The sequence below is a fragment of the Eschrichtius robustus genome, chromosome 7 (genome assembly GCF_028021215.1).
Source record: "Eschrichtius robustus isolate mEscRob2 chromosome 7, mEscRob2.pri, whole genome shotgun sequence".
Lineage (NCBI taxonomy): Eukaryota > Metazoa > Chordata > Mammalia > Artiodactyla > Eschrichtiidae > Eschrichtius > Eschrichtius robustus.
In genome coordinates, this window is record NC_090830.1 from 108,693,847 (window position 1) to 108,716,290 (window position 22,444).

The 22,444-nt window shown below is 49.0% G+C and overlaps 2 protein-coding genes across 2 annotated transcripts; both read left to right on the forward strand.

The window, feature by feature from the left end:
* The first annotated feature begins 181 nt into the window (after positions 1-181).
* On the forward strand, positions 182-22,313 carry HOGA1 (4-hydroxy-2-oxoglutarate aldolase 1). Its single transcript, XM_068548312.1, has 7 exons — positions 182-765; positions 11,431-11,559; positions 11,762-11,889; positions 12,390-12,524; positions 12,783-12,879; positions 14,598-14,731; positions 21,330-22,313. The coding sequence occupies exons 1-7, from the start codon at positions 555-557 to the stop codon at positions 21,477-21,479; spliced, it is 984 nt and encodes a 327-aa protein (XP_068404413.1). The 5' UTR covers positions 182-554; the 3' UTR covers positions 21,480-22,313.
* Positions 3,997-5,366, forward strand: C7H10orf62 (chromosome 7 C10orf62 homolog). The gene has a single exon (XM_068548999.1). The coding sequence runs from the start codon at positions 3,997-3,999 to the stop codon at positions 5,029-5,031; it is 1,035 nt and encodes a 344-aa protein (XP_068405100.1). The 3' UTR covers positions 5,032-5,366.
* Positions 22,314-22,444: the final 131 nt, after the last annotated feature.

The window sequence follows — 22,444 nt, forward strand, 5'->3', positions numbered from 1 at the left end:
GTGACAGCTGACCTGTGGGGCTGTGTGTGACCAGCACGGGCCTGTCACGTGGCAGGCTTGGTGGGAGGAGCTTGGCAGGGGAGTGGGGCAGTTGAGGGGCGGCAGATCACAGGCAGCTCCTCATCCAGCCAGCCTCGCCTCCCACAGGGAAGGGCCGGCTCAGCCAATCGGCTCCGCCCAGCTCGCAACGCGGAAGCCGGGAAGCCAGCCTGGCTCCTGGCTTTGGGGCTGGGAATTGTGGGAGGCAGGCCGGGCCCCACTGGAGGCACCCTTTTGTGTAAGGACCCCAGGAACCAGTCCTCTGTCTGGCCACAGGGACACTGGGTTGTGGCATTTCTCCAGCTGCTCCCCAGGGGGAGGGAAGATCTCCCTGGAACCAACAGGCCTAGCCTCTGACCCTGGAAACACCCAGCCCAGGCCTGCCTGAGGGCCAACAAGTCAGGGTGCAGCAAATTTTTAACAAGACACGTTGATCATTAACTGGGGTAGGAAGGAGTCCAAACTCAGCATCCCTCGGGGGCAGAGGCCAGCTGGGCTTTGAGCCTCCTGTGGAGATGCTGGGCCCCCGAGTCTGGTCCTCTGTGAGGCAGGGGCTGAGCAGGGCCTTGTCCAGCACCGTGGGGGGCTGGGCCTCAAGGGAGGGGAGGAAGGTGGACATCTCAGGCATCTACCCCCCTGTGACCACCCCCTTCACTGCCACGGCCGAGGTGGACTATGGGAAACTGGAGGAGAATCTGCACAAACTGGGCACCTTTCCCTTCCGAGGTAAGTGGGGTCTGTCCGCTGTGGGAGTTGGGGAGATGTGAATGACCCTGGTCTCCTCAGCCAGCAACCAGAGGAGGGTACACAGGCTCTTTCGAGCTGCTCTTGGTCAGTCGGGTACCCTGGGAGTCATTTATTACGGGAGAGGAACAGGGGGCGTTGGTCTGGAGTCAGGAGACAGGCAGGAAGCTAACTGCTGACCTGTGATCTTGGATTGAATCTCGTCTGCCTCAGTTTCTCCAGCTGTAAACTGTTGAAGTTCTTAGCCCAGCGTTATTGTGAGGATCAAACTAGATAATGGGTGTGAAAGCCTTTGTCAACCAGCCACTCTGTGCAGGTGTGAGGGTAGCGGGGTGTCATGTGGCAGCGCCGCCAGCGGGCTCATCTCCCTCAAAGCCTTGTTTGCACACTCTCTTCTGGGCAAAGCCTCCCTCGGCCAAATTAATTCCTGTCCTGGATCTTCTGACTCATTTCCCCCGTTACACATGGGCCTCCCCTCTCTGAGATCAGGGACCAGATCATATTTGTGACACTCAACATACAACACAGCCACAGGCACGATAAATGAAGATAAAAGAAGCGGCAAATTCCGCCCATCCTGCCCTGCCCACCCTCATCCATCACCCGTGACAGTTCCCTGAGGCAGTGCTCTCAATAGCCCCATTTCACAGACGGGAAGCTGGGGCTCAGAGTGACGAGATCACTTGCCCAAGGTCACTCAGCTAATAAATGGCTGAGCTGGGATTTGAACTCAGGTCTGACTGCACAGCCATGCTCGTTTTCACTCCACTGCACTGACTGATGAGTCGCTAGGCCAGATTCTAATAAATAGACCCTGATGGGCACCAACTTGGGAATGGAGTGGTTCCGACTGGGGTGATGCAGTGGAGCAGTTCGGAACACGCACTCTCGATTCAAACCACAGCTCGGCCACTGACTTAGCTGTGAGATAAATCTCTCTGAACCTCAGTTTCCCCATCTGACACGTGGGAGTAATAATGGCCACATCACAGGAGGGTTGGGAGAAGAATCTGAGAGAATGCAAGTGAAAACATGCTGTAAATTGTGAAGGGCGATGTACATTAGAAGGTGTGGATTCCAATGATAACGATGATTAGAATGACAGGACGATTACCACAGCGGGCAGAGCCGCGTTGTGACAGTGCCCGCTGGCCTGACTGAGACCCCATTCGTATCTCAGTGCTGCGGCGATGTGACCCTTCCCTAGCGGACAGTGAATGCCCTGTGGATGTCCACACTGAGCAGTGACACAAACTCTAAGTACACTTCTGCTGGGGCTCAGCTCATCGGAGCCTGAAGGTTTGGGCTGAGGCCCAGATCTCTTGAAGCAAAGTGAGAAGCTCCTTGAATCTCTAAGCGAAGACTCTGCTTCACCTCCCAGGTTCAAGGACACCCTAGTGCAGGGCGTGGGGAGGGTAGACTTTGCATCCAGTGTCTGCCTGCGCCCCAGGCTCTTCTCTGGACCCTTCCTTCCCCCTCCCCCCAACTCACTGCTGCAGTGGGGACAGGGGTGCCTAGGAGCACAGGCTGCAGAGGGTTTGGCAGGCTGGCCACTGGTAAACTACAAGGCAGCAGCTCCCACCTCAGCTCTCTCTTACCCCCGCACGTGGGGGAGCGGGGCACTGTGTAGAAGAGCCCAACACCCGGAGTTAGAAGACCTGTCGGAGTTCTAGTTCTGCCAGTTACGGCGACCTTGGAAAAATCACTGAACCTCTCTGATCCGGCTTCCTCATTTTAGAATGGGAACTGGGCCACAGCATTCAACATAGTCCTCCCAAGGAACCCAAACCCGAGGCCCCGGCACAGACAACATCGGGCCATAGGGCCCAGTCACAGCTCGCAGGATGCAGCCAGGATGCCCGGGAAGGGAGCAGTGAGCCACTCTAGCGCGAAAATCTGTGTCTCTCTTGCTGGATCCTCACTCCCTTTTGCAGCCCAAACTCAGGGGCAGGGGAGGGAACCATCACATATCACATTGCCAGGGCCTCCTGCAATGAGTTAAAGGTCCTCCAAAGAGGAGATGGGAACCTGCCCTTGATGAATCAGTGAAGAGTTAAGAGATTCTTCGGAAAGGCATTGCCTGAAACTGTGCAGCTCTATTTACTTATTTTTTTCAGCATAGTTAATTTGTACTAATTATTTGAATAAAGAGTATTCTTTTAAAATAAAACTTATGACCGGAGACCAGAGGGAAGGGTTTTTGCAGAAGGGCCATTGCTCCCTGAACTCACACCCACAAACAACCTCAGAGATGAACTTTGAACTGTTATTTCCAAATGAGGTTAGTGGATGACCCCAGAGTTACTCCAGCAGGATCAGGGAGATGATGATTCCCAGAAAACCTTAAGCTTCTGTCTTATCCCCTTATTATGAAGGAAAGACTATGGTTTCTTGTGATAAGGTATAATATTTTGTGTATATTAAAGCCATTAGTTTGTTAAATAAAATATTTTGTTTAAAATATCACAATTTTTATAACCCTATTTGGCATTGAAAAATGTGTTATATGCCTCTGGGAGTGGCCCAGGCCTGTTTCTACCCTGAGAGGTCCTGGGTATAACTTGGGTTTGACAGTCAGACTCTCAGCCGTCTGTACCTACAGAGAGCCTGGCCAGCTGGCCCACCCACTCATAACCTGAACTGTGCCCACTTACAGGGGAGTTGGGGGCAAATTCTGGGTTTGCAGGTGCATCACTAAGGCAAGAGGTAGCAGCCCCCATCCTGAAATGGCCCCAGGGATCTGGGACGGGCTGAAGCCTCCTGTCCTGTGTATTCTGCCTTCTCAGCCTACTGCTTGTCTTCCTCCCAATTGTGACCTCATGTTATTCCAGAATGAGCTCCTTTCTGGACCCCTTTGGCTTCTGGACCCTCTCTGTTATGGGGCTGGGGGCTGTAAGTGGGGATGGAATGCACTGAGCTGGCAGTGGGGCTAGGCCCTTCACGGAGGGAGACACTAGCCTTAGGCAGCCAGGAATGGATGCCAGCCCAGCCAAGGGGGTCTTTCAACCATGGCCAGCTTGACCCAGCAGCCTCTGCCCCTTGGGCACCATCAGATGGGGAGGAAGAGAAACCAAAGACTGGAGGATAAGAAGGCCTGAGTTGCAGAATAGGTCACAAGCAGGAGGCAGAAGGGACTCAGAACTGGGGAAGCTACCCTTCCACTGACCTTGGGGACAGCTGTCAGGGTGGGAGAAAGGTCCCAGGCCTCAGCCCATGCCTGTCAGACTAGACATAAAAGATCCTGTGGCCTTTCCCCGCCCCGCCCCTCAACCAGCTTCCTCACAATGGGGTTCATTGCTGAGGTGGGAGGGGCATTCTAGGGAGGGCACAGCGGGGGGCCTGCCTGCCAGACAACCTCAGGGAGCCTGTCCTTTCAAGCATGAGCCATACCATCTGGGCTCCCCCACTCTCAGTGTGCTCTTAGCTCTGCCCGCCTGGCGTGGGGTCCTGGAGACCTTCTTGGAGCTCATCCAGCAACCATCATGCAGGGTGGTGCTGGGGACCGCCCTCTTACTCGGAGGTGGAGGCCTCATGTTGTGGATGCAGAGGAAGAGGAGAAGGAAGACAGATTCTGAGACTGCAGAAGACGAGCAAGAGCCACCAGAAAGCGAAAAAGCCAGGAATGAGAGCTGGATCAAATCGCACTTTAGCTGTCTTTCCGAAGAGAAGCTGGCTGCCGGCAGCAACTCCACCTGCAGCCACAGCGCCAGGGCCACTCCCCAGCCTGAGAGTGGCAGCAGGGAGGCCAGCACCACGATTCGCGTGGAGACCTTCACCACGAGGCAAGGAGAAGAGGGCATGGCTCTTCACCAGGAGCCCTTGACCAGCAAGCAGAGGATGTCTGGGACCTCAGTGACCAAAGAGACCCACAAGGAGTCTGGGAAATCCTCGTCCACGGATGAGGCCACGTGGGCCGCCGTGGCTGCCTGTACCAAGGAGATTGACACCAAGGGGCAGCAGCTGGCTGCCTCCATGTTGCAGCGTGCCACGGCTTGCCAGAACTCAGGCCACCTGGAGTCCAAGGACATCAGCCAGGAGGAGCTGAAGGCCCTCGAGGAGGTGGAGATGAAGCTGAAAGGGAATTTCCTCACCCAGCAGGAAACCACCACAGCTGGTGCCAACCACACGCACACCTTCCATAGCCATTGCCACCATGGCCACGAGGGTTATCCAAGCCACCCGAGCCACCCGTGCCACAGCCTGCCGAACCGCAGCCACCAGGCCTACCAGCACTTTAAAGCCACCTAACCACAGATGGAGATGCCCCTTCCCCCCACAGGGCTGGCACAAAATCACAGGCATCCTATGTGGTCCATCTCTCCGATGGGGCAAACTATGTGGTCCAGATGCTGCTCAAACCCCTTCTTTGTCAGGCCCTCACAGGGGTCCCGGGCCCCTTGGATTCTGTGAGCAGGGTCTGCCACTGATGGCCTCTGACGGAGGGAGAGCTGGGGGGAATTGAAGCAGCTGAGACAGACTCACAGGCCACGGAAGACCCACCAAGAGAAGATGCACGAGGCAGATCCCAGGAGTAGCCGAGAGCACCACGCTGATGCCAGCTGCCTGGAAGTGAGCCAATAAAGCCTTGTATACCCTCACTCTGAATCTGAGGGCTTTGTGGCCAGCCCCAGGTCTGGGCGGGCCTCTGGGGAGAGGGTTCCTCCTCCCACAGTCCTCTTCGTGTGGACTGATTCGAGACTCCATAAATCGGCCTCCCGGGTCTCAGTTTCTGGGCGTGGGGAATCTCCAGGGGGCTCAACCGCCACCGACCTGCTGCTGCCAAGGAAGGAGGGAGCAACCGGGTGTTGGGGGGAGTGGGGAGAGACAGGCTTTGAGAAGCCAGGAAGTAAGCAGGGGTGGGATGTAGGTCACCCTGTGCACTGCCGCTCTCTCCCTGCCCGCACTGGGATCCGTGTTGGTGCCTCCCCACCACCTACCTTCAGAGCTACTGTGCGATATGCTCTCTCTTCTTGTTCATGCTACTCTTGCTGGGGCTGCCTCTGCTGCAGTACTGCTAAACTGTAGTAGGATTAGTACTACCAGTAGCTCCGCCCGCCTTTATTTGAGTGTTTAGTATATGCCATGCTCTGTGTTGTGTTACGGCACAGCCCCATGAGGAAGGTATTATGTTATCTCCATTTTGTTGGTGAGGCTCAAAGATGTAATTTTCCTCAGACGGCCTAGACAGTAAGTGATGTTGCTGGGGTCAGAGCCCAGCTTGGCCTGACTCCAAAGCCCGTACCCCGAATCCCTACCCTGTGCTGCCCCTGAGTCCGATGGCCACCATCCCCCAATAGGTCTATCTCTCTTATACTTATCCCTGTCCTCTTCCCACACGTCCCGACACTTGCTGTGTCATCCAGCAAGCCTGGGACTCTCCTTGCCTCCTCTTCCTGGGTTTCACGAAGCCATTTCTGGGGCAAGCAGTGATCCCCAGTTAGGCAGTTAACGGGAGGCAGCTGTCTCCCCCATGAAACTTGAGAGAAGTCAGCTACATGGTACTGTCTAACCTCCAGTGTCTCCTTTACATAGAAATTTCTTACCATTTGCATCTATTATGGATTTACCAGTGGTTCCCAACCTGTGGGCCTCCAACTCCAGGGAGAAGGTGCCCAGAATCATTGCAAAGGATGGGTAAATCTATAAACACCCTAAATGTTGTCAATTGATTTTATGGAGCATAGTTGGGAGTATTTGAATATTTTTGACATTACTAATAAGTGACTTTATATAAATGTTGATACGTGTGTCTGTGAGTGTGTGTGTGTGTGTGTGTGTGTGTGTGTGTGTGTATTTAAAGTACTTCACAATAGGGACTTCCCTGGCGGTCCAGTGGTTGAGACTCCACGCTTCTACTGCAGGGGGCGCAGGTAAGATCCCTGGTTGGGGAACTAGGATACCCCATGCCGCAGAGCGCAGCCAAAAAAAAGGAAAAATAAAGTACTTCATAATAAAAATCTAAATTGGAAAAAAATGGGGTCAATCACACTGGAAAATGTTGGAAGCTGCTAATTAGACGGAAAGCAAGAGCAGTGAGGTTTGGCTTCTGCAAGTGATTGTTAAAATGCATAAAATGCGTGCATTTATCTGGAAGACCTTAAATCCCTTATTAAAAACTTATTACATAAAATTTCAGATTAGCTAATTATGACTTTGGAATCTTAACTTTTAAAAAGTTTCAAACTGGCAAAATTCAAATAAAGTCTGTAGTTAGTATTGTACCAATGTTTAAGTCTCTGGTTCTGATCATTGTACTCTAGTTAGGTAAGATGTTGTCATTAGTGGGGGCTGGGGGAGGGATGTATGGAAATGCCCTGTACCATTTTTGCAACTTTCCTGTAAATTGGAAAGTAGTTCAAATTAAAAGTCAAAAAAGTTTTCAGATAATTTAGTTAAGAGTGATATCAAAGTTTTATTACAGTTGTGCTGCAGGGAAAATAGCTTCTAAGCAGCCAACTCAAGTATATACTCTTGGTAAGGATATTTTTATAAGAAAAGAGAATGGTTAAATCATTGTTAGACTAGATAGAAAGAAGAGAGGTTAACAGTCACTAGACTCTTGTCTGAGAGTCCAGTGGGAGAGTGGCTGGTTTCCCAGATCAAGGCTTAATTCCATTAAAGCTCATTAGGAAATTGCTTAAACATTTCATCAGGAACTTTCATTTCTTCTTAGTGAGAGGTTATGAATTACATCATGCAAAAAAGTTCTGCCCTAGACCAGGTTTGGGACAATTTTTCTTTTATACAACAAATTATCAACGCACATGTCAACAGGCAGTGTGCTGGGTGTCACGAAGGAGGCCAAAATGAGGAGGACACCATCTTTGATCTTGATGCTTCTAGACAAGATAGGGCAAGTGCTGGGCAAGGACAAAATGCTATGGAGCACAAGGGAGAGGGGGATTAAGGAAAGGCTTCGTGGTTCTTGCAGAATTTGAGGGGCTGCAACTAGGGAGGTGTTCTGGGCAGAGAGAAAGGTGCAGGAGCAAACGTGTAGAGGCAGGATGATGGCAGTGTGTCTGGGGACTCTGACAGTCAGTTTGGCTGGAGGGGAACATTTAGAGGTAGGCAAAAGGGAGGAGGAAAAGCCCGAAAAGTGACTCCAAAGCCTCAAGGCAAGGAGAACTTAGGAGACTGTCCCATCCAATTTCCTCATTTCACAGCAGAGGCCAGTTTGAGAAATTTTGCCAAGTCCCAACAGGTGGGGGTTGGGCAGATTGAAGGGTTCTGAGGATCTCTGTGCATTTTTGAGTAGGCAGTAGGGAAGGACAAGGAATAGGTAATGGAAGTTCAGAGGAGAGATGTCCAGTGAAGGCTTGATCCCAGGAAGACTTCTCGGAGGAGGTGGCAATGATGATGGGCCAAGGGGCATAACACTGACTGGGGATACTCCTTACATCAAAGAGACTGTGATTCCTTTTGGCTACAGTAAATCACCCTGTTGGTTGTGTGTCCTCAGCCCCCACCTACTCCCCTTACCAAGCCTTTCTGGCTCCCCGGAGCAGCCAGAATAACCGTGGGGGCAAGGGAGAGAAGCTTCTGAAATGAGCCTATTTCCTCTTAGAACTGGAGGGGGCCTGAGAGGTTCCTGAGTGCAGCCTCCCATCCCACACCAGCCATCCTCCCCCTCCTCAGACTGAAAGTGGCCACCCTCCTGATTTAAGGCTTGAGCACTTCTCTGACTAATATAATGATTACAGCTAACATATTGAATGCCAGGTTCTAGCTATTCCAAGCACTTTACAAATAGTATCTCATTGAAACTTCACAAGTCTTGAAAAAGGGCACCAATATTACCCCCATTTTTCAGTTGGGGAAGCTGAGGTTTGGTTAAACCATTTGCCCACGGGCTCAGAGCTGGCGAGGGGCCACATTGGGAGTAAAACCCCGGCTCTGACAACCCGACTGTGCTGCTCCCTGCTTCCCCACCGCTCACTTTCCTCACTCCCCACCCATCTGGAACCCTGGCCTTTTCCTCTCCTTTAGCCCCACCTCTACACCACAGTGGCACATTAGGCCTGAAACTGGACATCTGGTCAAGGAGAAGGAGGGGGCTCTTGGCAGTATCAGTTCACAGACTTCAAAGTGCTTTCTTTCTCGTACATTTTCTCATTTGAGCCTTTAAGACAGCCCTATCAGGTAGGATTGAAGTGACTTTATTGTCGTCCCAAAGAAAAGGAAATGGGGTCTCAGCGATGTGACTTGCCCCGTAGCCAGAGGGACTGGAGTCCAGCGCTTGCCTGACTCTATCACACTTCCTCTTCCCCAGCCTGGCATCTCTTCCTTCTTGGGAGTCAGGCCCGGGTCGGATGCTCCCTTAAATGAAATGAGGAGAAGCCACTAGGAGTCTTTTTTTTTTTTTTTTTTTCTTAATTTATTTATTTTTGGCTGCGTTGGGTCTTCATTGCTGTGCGCGGGCTTTCTCTAGTTGTGGTGAGCGGGGGCTACTCTTCATTGTGGTGCGTGGGCCTCTCACTGCAGTGACCTCTCGTTGCGGAGCATGGGCTCCAGGCGCTTGGGCTTCAGCAGTTGAGCAGCATGCAGGCTCAGTATTTGTGGCATGCAGGCTCAGTAGTTGTGGTGCACAGGCTTAGTTGCTCGGCGGCATGTGGGATCTTCCCGGACCAGGGCTCGAACCCGTGTCCCCTGCACTGGCAGGTGGATTCCTAACCACTGCGCCACCAGGGAAGCCCCCCACTAGGAGTCTTGAGCACAGGGGCCTGCTTCACCCACCCAGGACAGCTCAAGACCCAGCTGTCCTGCTGTTTAGGCCAAGTCCAACTGTGGGGACTGGAGGCTTCTGGAACTGACCACCAGAATGAAAGGGGACTTGGGAGTGAGTGACTGTGTCTAGAGACATGTCTGAAGCAAGAAGCCCCCTTCAAGGGGGCTGGCAGGAAATGTTGCGGAGGCCGTGGCAAAAGCTTGATCTCTAAATTCTTAGCCAAAGGGTGCTGGTCCAATCGTGGCTGGATTGGAGCCCTCTCTGGGGTTGGCAACTCTGCAAGTGGGATGATGCACTGGGAAATCACTGTGGCCTTACGGAGCAAGACAGAAGGAGGCTCCCACCATAGGCCCCTAGCCTGACACGGAGGAATTGATCCTGAGGAGGCAATCCAACAGAAGCCAAAATCTATTTGCCTCAAGATGTTCCCTGCAGTGTCACCAAGGCAAAAAACTGGGGGAAATATGCTAAGTATCCTGTGAGCTCTTCCGGCAACCCACTCAGTGGACTTTAACGGTATAGTGAACAGCACAGAGAAAGGTTTGTGGTGTAAAGCTGTCTCCCCATCACACTGTGTCCCCTTAAGGATGACTCACAGGAACAATCTCTCTTTGTCCCAGTGCCAGGAAACTCTGTGTTTCTCCAGGGCAGCTGCTTTGCTTTATCTTGATTTCTACATACCTGTCAGCTGACCACGTTTCCCTTTTAGCTTTGACTGTCGGGAAGCTCCAAATCAAATTTCTGGCCCATCAGAACTGTATGGCAGGGATTTTGTATACTAACATTGCCCCTGGCTTTCTTTTCTTTCCTTCCTCCCAAACGGTCTTCTATTTATTAATAATCTTTGTTTACTGTATGCTGTATTTAAGAAAAAAAATTTGGAATGGAATGGAGAGGAGAAAGAACAGGAAAGAGAAAGTAAAACAAAAAAAGCTGAGAGGAAAATGGTTTAACATTCCGTTTAGATTCAGTTGAAGAGCATCAATTCTACTGGTCTCTCATGGATATGAAAGCGTTGACACCTTTAACTGGTAAAGTTAGAAATCTCACAGATGATGGCTAAAAAAGGAAAATGCAAAATAAAATAATGAGATGTCATTTTCCACCCAGAAAATTGGCAAAAATTAGTTCTGACAATACTCAGTATTGGCATGGCTGAGCACTAACAGTTTTTTCTGTGTGCTGCTGGGCTATGAACTGGCTAATTGGAATTTTGGCACGTGAAGATGCATTTACATGCGACTCAGCCTTTACACACCTAAGTATCTAAACTGAGAGAAACTTTTAAACGTGTTTGTTTCAGCATTGTCTGTAATAGCAAAATTAGGATGTATTCTAAATGTCATCAAAGGGAGAATGAAAAGTAAATTGTGGTCTAACTTCACAAGGGAATATTATACAGCAATGAAAATGAATGAATCAGAGCTCCCTGTACTGCTGTGGCCAAGGTGCAAAACACAATGGTGAGCAAAAATGGCAAACTGCAGAATGTTATGTAAGTGTGATTCCATTTCTATAAAGGTTTAAATGGCAAAACCCATCTTATATATTGTTTATGGGTCCAGATGTATGTTTTAAGGGTATAAAGACATGAATGGGAACAATAACCACTTGAGACACGCCAGAGATGAGGAAGAGGAGGGTGACGGGGTGGGGGGTGGGTGTCGTGGGTGCTGGGTACACGGCTGTGGATTCTATTATTAACTATTCTTTTTGGCATGCCTAAAATATCTCATTAAAAGAAAGAAAAATGGTGTGAACACTGTCACCGCGACTGGGTAGCACACTCTGCCTGCATCAGGACAAAGATGGGAAGGAAATGTGTGATAAACTGTGGTGTCGGGGAGGTAGGAGTCTGGGTGAGCATAAGTCCAACATCCGCTTTTTCACGAGCACGTGGGAAAGTGTCGCCTCTCTTGCAGGCTTCGTGGTCCAGGGCTCCAACGGCGAGTTCCCCTTCCTGACCAGCAGTGAGCGCCTGGAGGTGGTGACCCGCGTGCGCCAGGCCCTGCCCAGGGACAAGCTCCTGCTAGCCGGCTCGGGCTGCGAGTGTGAGGCCTTAATGCCCCGGCCCTGGCGGTAGCTGCTGGGGGCGGGGGCAAGCTCCCTGACCTGGGGCTGGGTCCGGTCTAGCGCTTGCTCTGTCTCTTCTGCGCTATGCCCCTTGCTTGCCCCAGGGTCCTAGCCCAGTCCTCTGCCTCCTGCCCTCGCCCACCGGGGCCTGTAAGGAAGACTTCCTCCTTCCTCCTGCAGCCACTCAGGCCACGGTGGAGATGACGGTGAGCATGGCCCAGGTCGGGGCTGACGCCGCCATGGTGGTGACCCCTTGCTACTATCACGGCCGCATGAACAGTGCCGCCCTCATTCACCACTACACCAAGGTGGGTGTGAGGGGTGGGTGTGGGCTTGAGGTCTGGGGCCAAGAGGAAGCTGGGTGAGGCAGAGATGCTGCCTGGGGAGGGGAGGGGAGATGAGAGAAGCTGGGAGCAGAGTGATGAGCCTACTTCCCATGAATGGCGGCTTTGGGAAAGGAGAGGGATGCCACCAGGTACCAGCTGTGTGACAGTGGGTGACTGACCTAACCAAGCTGTATTGCTGTTTCCTCCCCTCCCAAACAGGAGGAATAATGGAACCTTCCTCCAGCGTGGTTGTGAGGACTAAATTCAATCAAAACATAAAGGATAAAGGACTTAGAACTGTGCCTGGCGCACAGAAAGCACTCCTAAGTATTAGCCAGGACTAGTGCTTGCAATCAGGGTGCATAGCACTGTGACTTCTAGCCCAGCAGGTGGGCCAGTCCAGGTAGCCCTGCAGAGACCCGAGCCCGGACTGCCTCAGGCCTGGGGCAGCTGCCCTCTCCTCTCTTCCCTGTGCCCCTCAGGTTGCTGACCTGTCTCCAATTCCTGTGGTGCTCTACAGTGTCCCAGCCAACACGGGGCTGGACCTGCCTGTGGATGCGGTGGTCACGCTTTCCCAGCACCCGAATATCGTGGGCATCAAGGACAGCGGTGGTGATGTGAGTGGCAGCAGCTCTCGGCTGGGGCGCCCTCCTCCTCTTCTCTTTTGCTATCAACTTCTGGGCAGCTCTGGGACCCGCTTCAGTCCCGGGCTCCTGTGTGGGTTCCCTCTGTCCTGTGGGCTCTCTGGGGTTCGTCTGAACTCTGAGGCATCTCTCTGAGACCTAGGCTCTCATTCTCCCACACTTGCCCAGCCCCCATCCAGGCTGGTGGCAGAGCCTGTGGGCCCAGCTCTCACACCAGGTTTGCCGTTACAGGTGACCAGGATCGGGCTGATTGTTCACAAGACCAGGAGGCAGGATTTCCAGGTGTTGGCTGGATCAGCCGGCTTCCTGCTGGCCAGCTATGCCGTGGGTAGGCCTCTCACTGCTCTCAAACTGTGATGAGTGACCAAGATATACACAGGCAGCTGGGTTCTGCTGGGAGAGATGGTGAGGGCCAGGACTGGGTGTAGAGAGGGCCTTTGCCAGCCTGCCTGCTTGGAAACCTCAGAGGTCTGGCACACTGCTTACTTATCTGAATAGTGGGTGCTTGTGAGTGACCTTGTTGGGCAGAGGAGGGTGGCCGAGTACAATCCCTGGCCTGTAGGGGGGATGCCTACAGTTTGCTCTAAGTCCCAAGCTCCCTGCTTAGGTGACAAATTTAGCTCCTTTAATCTCACCTTGTAAATCATTCTCTGAGGGAAGAGGCCTTGGGGCCCTTCGCACTAGTCTGGGAGTGCATTTTCCTCTCTCTGTGGCTCCAGGCCAGAATGAATTGTCAGGCCTGCGGGGTTGGGCTGGGGATCTTCAGCTGCCTGATCAGACTCTGTTCCAGTCCAGGATCCTAGGAATGTCACCATTAGACCAACTGCTCTTATCTGCTTGGGGTCAATGTCCTTGGGTTCAGACTGGATTTGAGCCATGGAGGGGAGGGAAGCATCTGCTCCCTTCAGCTGAAGCCCCAGTGAGTGTAGATTTGAGTTACTTTTCCAACAATTCAGGGGAAAATGCTGGTTCCTATTCTCTCTTGTCTCTGCAGACTTTGACTTGTAGTATAGGTCCTGCGTAGCTCCCCTCTGCCTTGTCACAGTCTCTAAAGGGGAGAGTAGAAGGGACCCATTTATGCTTCATTCCTGAAAGTGTGGTAGATGGAAATATCACAGGCTCTGGAAGTTGGGGATCTGAGCTAGAATCTGAGCTCTGCCATTTATTCACTGAGAACCAACAGGGCAAGGTACATGACCTTTCTGGGCCTGAGTTTCTACTCTGCAAAGCAGGGAGGTGTTATGAGGATTAGAGAGCATTGGCCCTATGTCTGCCATAGTGCTCGGCACATAGTAGGTTTTCAATAAATGGCATCTGTATTAGCTCATTCGAGCTATATTAGCATTGGCTTGAAATGCCTACTCTCTCTCCAGTCTTGAGGCCACTCTGCTTTGAGTCACTCCTAACTAGCTTTGGAGTCACACTCACAGGCTTGCAGAAGTGGCAGGAACCTCTGAGATCACAGCCAGCCCGTTTTCATTGCCCATATGAGAACAAAGAGAACCAGAGAGGGTTGAAGACTTGTCCAAGTTCATGCAGCCAGTGGGAGGAAATGCCGGGTCTCCTGACTATGTCTAGTGCTCTTTCCCCTCCCCTAACCTCTCCCTCACTGCTGTCCCAGGCTGAATTCACTGGGGGGAATAAAATTTCAGTAGAGCAAAGGCTTCCCATCCACTCCATCCCCTTCCAGGGCTGATGAGTCAAGGGGCTATTGGAGGATCGTGGAGGTGTCAACTGGCAGGTGGGACTTTACTCTGTGGGGGGAGGGGGGGGAGGGGTGTGCAGGGAAGGAACTGTCCTTGAGTTAGCCTTCAGGCTCTGCTCCCTGCCCCTCAGCCTGTGGGAGTCTATTTTGAATATGCTGGAAATGTTCTCTCTGGAAATCTGTACTCTGTGAACTCACAGAGCATGTCTCAGATGTGGCTAGCCAGTGGCCTAGAAATGCACAGCCTGTCTGCCCAGAACAAAGAGGTGCTGGGGACCAGGATTTGGAATTCTCTGCAGGCAGAGGCTCTGGTTGGTATTCTGCATCTTACTCTGTGGCAGGGGCTGTGGGGGGCGTGTGTGCCCTGGCCAATGTCCTGGGGGCTCAGGTGTGCCAGCTGGAGCGACTCTGCCTCACAGGGCAATGGGAAGACGCCCAGAAGCTGCAGCACCGCCTCATCGAGCCAAACACGGCGGTGAGTTCCCAGCCAGTGGACCCAGAGTGGGGGTGGTCTGTGTCCTCATTGGAACAGGAGCCAGTGCTGGCACAGGGGTCCCCACTTGGTCTCTTCCCTTTCAGAAAGTCCTTTTAGAGAACATCCATCAGGGTGGGAACTCTTTGTGCCTCCCCAGAAAATCTTGACTTCAGGAACAAAGTCGAGCCACATTGGTTCTCAAACTTACGTGTGCATTAGAATTCATTTAGGGAGCTGGTTAAAATTCTGCTCCTTTAGGCTCAGGAACAGTCATTGAGACAAGCATCCTCGGTGATTGTGACATCAGGAATCCTGGAACCTTACTTAGAGATGCACTGCCTAAAGAGGGGGAACCATGGGCCTTTATGTCAGCTTTATAAGGGGCCAGATCCTGAAAAATAGAATGATTGAGAGTAATAAAGGAGTGGGAAGGCTGGAGGTATTCAGAGTGCAGCTTTCCCAGGAAAGTCCTGTCTTCAAATAATCCATTCTGTAGTCAGACTGTGTACCTCAACTCTGTGCTGGGTAAGTCAAGGAGAAGAGGCAAGATGGAATGCTTGTCAATTGCAGGCAGTGTTGTGCTGAGCCATATTGGAGTCTGAGGCAAAAAGAAAAACGTGTGTCCCTGGAGACATGTTTTTATTCATATTTTAAATTAAACTTTTAATTTTAGGATAATTGTAGATTCACATGAAATTATAAGAAACAATACAGGGAGATCCCATGTACCCATTACCCTGTTTCCCCCAACGGTAACATCTTAAAAAACTATAGCATGAAATTACAGCCAGGATTTTGACATGTATACAGTCAAGATACAGACTATTTCCAGCACTGTGAGGATCCCTCGTGTTATCCTTTTAGAGCCACACCTACTCACCTCCTGCCCCCACCCCCTCCTTAACCCCTGGCAATCACAAATATGTTCATTTTTATAATTTTATCAGTTCAAGACTGTTATATAAATGGAATCAGATAGCCTATAACCTTTTTATTTCCTCTATGAACAAATCTTTTTTTTTTTAGTCTGTAAACTTTTGAGATTTGCTTTTTTCACTCAGCATAATTTTCTGGAGATTCATTCAGGCACATGTAAGCAATAGTTCCTTTTTATTGCTGAATAGTAGTTCACGGTGTGGCCATAAACAGCTTGTTTAACCATTCACTTGGTGAAGGAAAGCTGGTTGTAAAGCTGCTATGTACATTTATGAACAGGTTTTTGTGTGACCATAAGTTTTCATTTTTCTGGGATAAATACACAATTGGTGGGTCGTATGTTGTTTGCAAGTTTAGTGTTTTAAGAAACTGTTTTCCAGAGTGAGTGTACCATATTGTATTTACATCAATGTAAATGTATGCGTGACCCAGTTTCTCTGCATCCTCATCAGCATTTGGTGTTGTGACTTTTTTTTTTTTTTTTTGCCATTCTGATAGGCATGTTGTGACATCTCATAGCGGTTTTAATTTACATTTTTCTGATGGCTAATGCTATTGAACATCTTGTCATGTATTTATTTGCCATCTATATATCCTCTTAGAAGAAATGTCTGTTTATGTCTCTTGCCCATTTTCCAACTGGATTTTTTTTTTTTTTTTTTACTGTTGAGTTTTGGAAGTTCTTTATACCTTTTAGATACTAGTCTTTTGTCAAAAATGTGGTTTGCAAATATTTTCTCCCAGTCTGTAGCTTGTCTCGTCATTCTCTTAACAGATCTTTTGCAGAGCAAAAGTTTTTAATTTTGAGGAAGTCCAATTTATCAATATTTTCTTTTATGTTTATGCTTTTGACGCAAGTCTAAGAACTCTTTGCCTAGCACTAGATTGTAAAGTTTTTCTATTTTTTTCCTAAAAGTTTTATATTTTACAAGCCTGTGACCCATTTTGAGTTAATTTTTGTAAAACGTATGAGACTTAGATCAAGGTTCATTTTTTTTCTGTTCTTTTTTGGCCTGTAGATATCCACTTGCTCCAGCACCATCTGCTGAAAAGATGGATCTTTCCTTTACTGAATTACTTTTGCACTTTTGTCAAAAATCAGTTGGGTGTATTTGTGTGGGTCTATTTCTGGATTCTCTATTCTCTCCATTGATCTATCCCTCTGCAGTACCATACAGACTTGATTATTGTAGGTGTGTAATAAATCTTAAAATCAGATTTTAAGATTTTAAGCTAGACTGATTCCTCCCACTTTGTTCTTTTTTTCCCCCAAAAATTGTTTTAACTAATCTAAATCCTTTGTCTTTCCATATAAATTTTAGAAAAATATTGTGTATGTCTACAAATACTTGCTGGAATTTTGATAGGAATTGTGTTAAACCTGTACACCAATTTGGGAACAATTGACATTTTTACTGTGTTGTCTTCAAATCCTTGAATATGGTATGTCTCCATTTATGTAGACCTTCTTTGATTTATTTCATCAGCATTTTGCAGTTTTTGGCAAACCAGTCCTATACAAGTTTTGAGAGATTTACACCTAAGTGGCTCATATTTTTTGAGTGATTATAAATGATATTGTATTTTTAATTTCACTATTCATATGTTCATTGCTAGTATGTATAGGAACACAGTTGATTTTTGCTTCTTTATGTTGTATCATATGACTTTGCTGAACTCACTTATGGGTTCTATGAGATTTTTTCTATATTCCTTGGGATTTTCTACATAGACAATCATATCATCTACACATAGGGAATGTTTTATTTCTTCCTTTCTGATCTGCATACCTTTTATTTCCTTTCTTGCCTTACTGCACTGGCTAGAACTTCCTGCACTATGTTGAATAAGCGTAGGGAGAGTGGACATCCTTGCCTTGTTTCTGATCTTAAAGAAAAGCATTCAGCCTTTCACCATTAAGTACAATGTTAGCTGTAGGTTTCTGTAGATGCTCTTTTTCAAGTTGAGGAAGTTCTCCCTCATTCTAGTTTTCAGAGAGTATTTAAAAATCATGAATGGATGTTGAATTTTTGTCAGATTTTTTTCTGCATTGATTGATTTGATCATGTGATTTTTTTTTCCTCTTTAGCCTGTTAATATGGTGAGTTACATTAATAATTTTCAAATATTGAACCAGACTTGTATCCCTGGGATAAACCCCACTTGCACATGGTGTATAACTCTTTTTATATATTGCCGAATTCCATTTGCTAATATTTTATTAAGGGTTTTTCCTGCCTATATTCATGAGAGATATTGGTATGTAGTCCTTTTTCTTTCTTCCTTCCTTCCTTCCTTCCTCCCCCCACCCCTTTCTTTCTCCCTTCCTTCCTTCCTCCCTTTCTTTCTTTCTTTCTTTCTTTTCTTTCCTGTCTTTGTCTGATTTTGGTATCAGGATAAAAATAGCTTCGTTAATTGTTTGGGAAGTGTTCCCTCCTCTTCTGTTTTCTGGAAGAGACTGTGAGAATTGGTGTTAAGTCTTCTTTAAACATTAAAAAACAATTCTCCAGTGAAACCATCTGGGCCTGGAGATTTCTTTTTTGGGAGTTTAGAAATAATAATGGCTCCACACTAGGCCTCTATGGATACCTCCCTAGCTGGAAGGGGTAGAAGTGCCTTCTTATTGCTACCCGTGTGGCCTCCACTGACATCTTGAGTGTGTCTGGTGGGGTGGCCTCCTTAAGGGTGGGCAGTGGTCAAAGTTCTGTCTCTCCTCATTAGGCCTCTTCTGAGACATCCCTCACGGATGCGGAGGAGCACTCTTTATGGCTGAGTGTGGGGTAGAAGTTCTGGCTTCCAATTCAGCCTTTGCTGGCCTGGGTGGGGTGGAGCCACAGTTTTCTCCTGTGGGGTTTGGCTGGTGTAGAGTGAATACTGTCTACAAGTTCTCCATCTTGCTCAGCTGCCGGAGAGAACAGACGTTTGTGGGGCTTTTCTTGTCTCTGCTCATTGGCATTTCAGGGTCACTGTTCCTTTAGCTCCAAGTCTGGACCGGGGAACTCAGCACCGTGTTGTTCCTTGGGTCCCAGGGTTCCTAGTTGGTCTTCCTTCTCTCTGCCTTTCAGAATTTTACATTGGTTTTTATATAATGTCCTGGGTTTTTTTAGTTCTACTTACTGGGAGGAATAAGGAAAAGTACACCTATTCCATCTTCCTGGAAGTGGAAGCTCTAAGCAGTTTTCTAAATGGTGATTTTTTTTTTCCCTCCTAGAACATTAAAGTAGTTGGAAAAAATATTGAAAAATTTAAAAGTAGGCACATTAAAATTCACAGCATATTTTTTCATTTAAAATATTTTATCTAAGGCTTCCCTGGTGGTGCAGTGTTTAAGAATCTGCCTGCCAATGCAGGGGACAAGAGTTCGAGCCCTGGGCCGGGAAGATCCCACATGCCACGGAGCAACGAAGCCCGTGCACCACAACTAAAGACCCAACACAGCCAAAAATAAATAAATAAATAAATTTGTTAAAAAAAAAAATTCTTTAAAAAAAAAATATATATATTTTATCTATACCAAAAACATAACTTATTAGAATTTTTCTTCCCTGGCTTGAATGGAAGCAAACACATCAACATAATTTTTTTCCCAAATCTACTTCTAGAAAAAAATTAACCATTCAAAATATGCAAGACATGTATATAGGGGCACACATAATTAGTCTGCCTCAGGCTACAATATGACAGGGCATGGCTCTGTTGGATCTTGTCTTTATTTAAAGCTTTGACACTTTGTTCATCATGGATTTTTTTTTTTTAATATTGCATTAAATATTTGTCTTGTGACTGAGTTTTGCCTCTGAGGCAATAGTCCCAGACCGATCTTGGCAATGTTTTCTTTGGTAAAGTGGTGGGCAGGCTCTCGATTTCCCTCACAGGTTATATCTTTACCTCAAAAGGACAGATTAACTCAGATTTAGAGAAAGGACAGCTGAGGAGGCAAGCACGAGTTTCCCTGGATGTGAAGGTTCTCCTGGGATAGGATGGGCTACAGGTAGAGTGTAAGAATTGCAGAAATGAGGGCCTTTCAGCTGAGCCCCATCAGGGCCCAGGCTGTACTATACATTCTGACATTCCACTGGGGCGGGACCTCTGCTCTCCCACTGCCATCCGCCTGTGAGAGAGCAGGTCCCAGAACCTGCATACCACCCGGATAGGAAGAGGAGGAACTTCCAGGCCGCTTGAGGTCTGGCCTAATAGTGGTATTTTTCTCATCCAATTCTTGTGACATGGGGTAGATGTTGTTACCTCCTAATTTGATAGATGAAGCAGCTTGGGCTGTCCCTTGGGAAGAGAGGATACTTGCTGCCTTCCTAGTCCTTGGCATGCCATCCTGCCTTACCCTTCACTCTGCACCCCGTCCTGTGCCAACTCTGGGCACACACTCAGGAATGCCTGGAACACCTTTCTGCTGCCCGGGCTGTAGGCTCAGCCACCCCAAGAGCAGCTTGATGTCACCTTATTGCCCTGCACTGCTTGAACACAATGTGCGTCCACTGCCCTCCCACCCAGCCGGCCTCCTGCCCCGGCTATATTTAGGATTTTCCCTGGTTTTTCCCTCCAAAGCGTTCAACCCTTTCTCAGCATCTGAAGAGGGGCAAATCAGAGATCTTCAGACCCTTATGTGGAAGAAAGCTTTCCTCTAGGTACTTCTTGTTTCCATCGTCTTTCCCACCCTACTCAGGTTTTGGGTGAAATGCTCAGGTTATTAGAACATGACGGGGGCCAGGCCTGGGAGGAGGCTTGCTAAAGTCTACTGGCCTCTAGTGGTGAATAGTTATTAGTCAGTCATTCATCAGTGGTTCTCAACCTTTTTACCCCAAACAACCTCTTTTATTAGTTTTACCCTTCTTGAAGCCCATATTTCTAAGGTTTTACTTCCCTCAAAATGAAACTTTATTAAGTAATAATTACTTTCTTAGTTTTTAGGTAGTCAAAGATTAATCTAACACTTCCCATCAGCATGAAACAACCCGTTGCTATGCTAAACACAAAGAAACTTGATTCTTCATTTTCTGTAAAACTCCGTGCATGATTTTAAATTAGATCTCCCACTACAATGGAGAAGACTTTACAGATCATGTTATCTGGCCCCCTCGTGTTTTAGGCAAGTGAACTTGCTCAGAGATAAGTTAATGATACAAGGTTACAGAGTGAAACTTCTTCGGACAACGATGCATTGTTTTCCCTGTGAGAGCATTTGGAGCTGGGGTCAGGGAGGAGCTATGGGTGCATGGGGAGAGACCCTGCTGCGGGGGCAGTAGAGGTCTGGGCTGTTCCGACTCCCCACTCCTGGTGTGCCCTGGGTCAGGTTCCAGAGGACTGGGCTGCAGACCAGTGAGGCTCTAGCGCCCAGACCCACAGCGCTGCTGCCTTCTCCCATCCCAGTTTGAGGACCGAATGCCACTCTCCTCCCCGATGGGGCAGATTTCTCTCCTAAAACCAAAGCAGGTGCCTTCCTTCATTCTAGGTTTTGGCATTGTGTTCTCTACTGCGGACCTGCCTTCTGGATTCCCAGTCTACCCTGGGTGTCATAGATTTGGTAGTTAGTTTACCGGGAGGGAAGGGTGGGAACCCTAACTTTCTGAAAGTGACACATGTCTGGGTCCCAGATGTGTGTGTGCAGGGGACTCCCCAGTCTCTTCTAACAGGCCCTGCTCCTCAGGTGACCCGGCGCTTCGGGATCCCGGGGCTGAAGAAAACCATGGACTGGTTTGGCTACTACGGAGGCCCCTGCCGCGCCCCCTTGCGGGAGCTGAGCGCCGACCAGGAGGAGGCGCTGCGCCTGGATTTCACCAGCAACGGCTGGCTCTGAGCGTGAGGAGGGGACCGCCGGACCGCGCCCATCTCAGCCTCCTGCCTTGCGGCAGCAGCCTAAAGAGGAACGCGGGGTACGAGGGTTCAAGGCACCTCTTCTTACTTCAGTCCTCCAGGTAGCCTCTCTCCAGGCGCTGCCATGCACGCTCGTTTCCTGTTCTCCCGGCCCCATGACCTCGCATTTGTATCCTGAACTCTGGGTCTCTAGAGACCTTCAGTCTGGGAAGGAGCAATGACTTACTTGTCTCTCTACTGTGCTTTTCTATCCCCTGAGACACGTGAACCAGGAGCCAGAGGGGAAAGCCAGGGGGGCAGTTGGGCACAGAAAGGCCATGTTTTACTGAAAGGAAGACTGCTTAGACTTGGGGGTACAAACCTGAGTCCAGCACAGTGCAGCAGGAAGCCAGGGTGACTCCTGAGAACCCAAGTTCTGACTCCTTCCAGGGGAAGCAATAGGTTGGGAAACCTGATCAGAAATGTGTCACTGGTCTTTCAAAGACACCCTCCCCGCCGCCCCCACCGCCCCCCCCCCCAAGCTGCATTCTAATCCTTTCCTAAATCTATTTTGATTGATCTCATATTGTCTCTAGCCTTGATCCCAACCATCATGTGCACCAGTGAGACAGTCCAGTGGCTTGCCAGAACTGGTAAATAATGACACCTGGTGGATAAATGTTACATTCTAGAAGGCTATTCTAGCCAACCCAGGTCTGAAACATTAGGAAAGGGGACTTGGCCTGAGATAGGACCATCCTCTTGCCTATACACACTCTGCTTTTATTGTTAGGAACAATTACTTTGTTACTGCAATAAAGTTGAATAAGTTAAATTAGTGTGGCTATGTACAGATTAACACTCCACTGCTATGCAGATCTTAGGTTTCCGGCCCAGATGTCAAGAACCTTCCCAGAGGCAATTTAGCTCCCAAGGTCTGCGTTTTCCCAGCTCTGAGAGAGGCCCTAA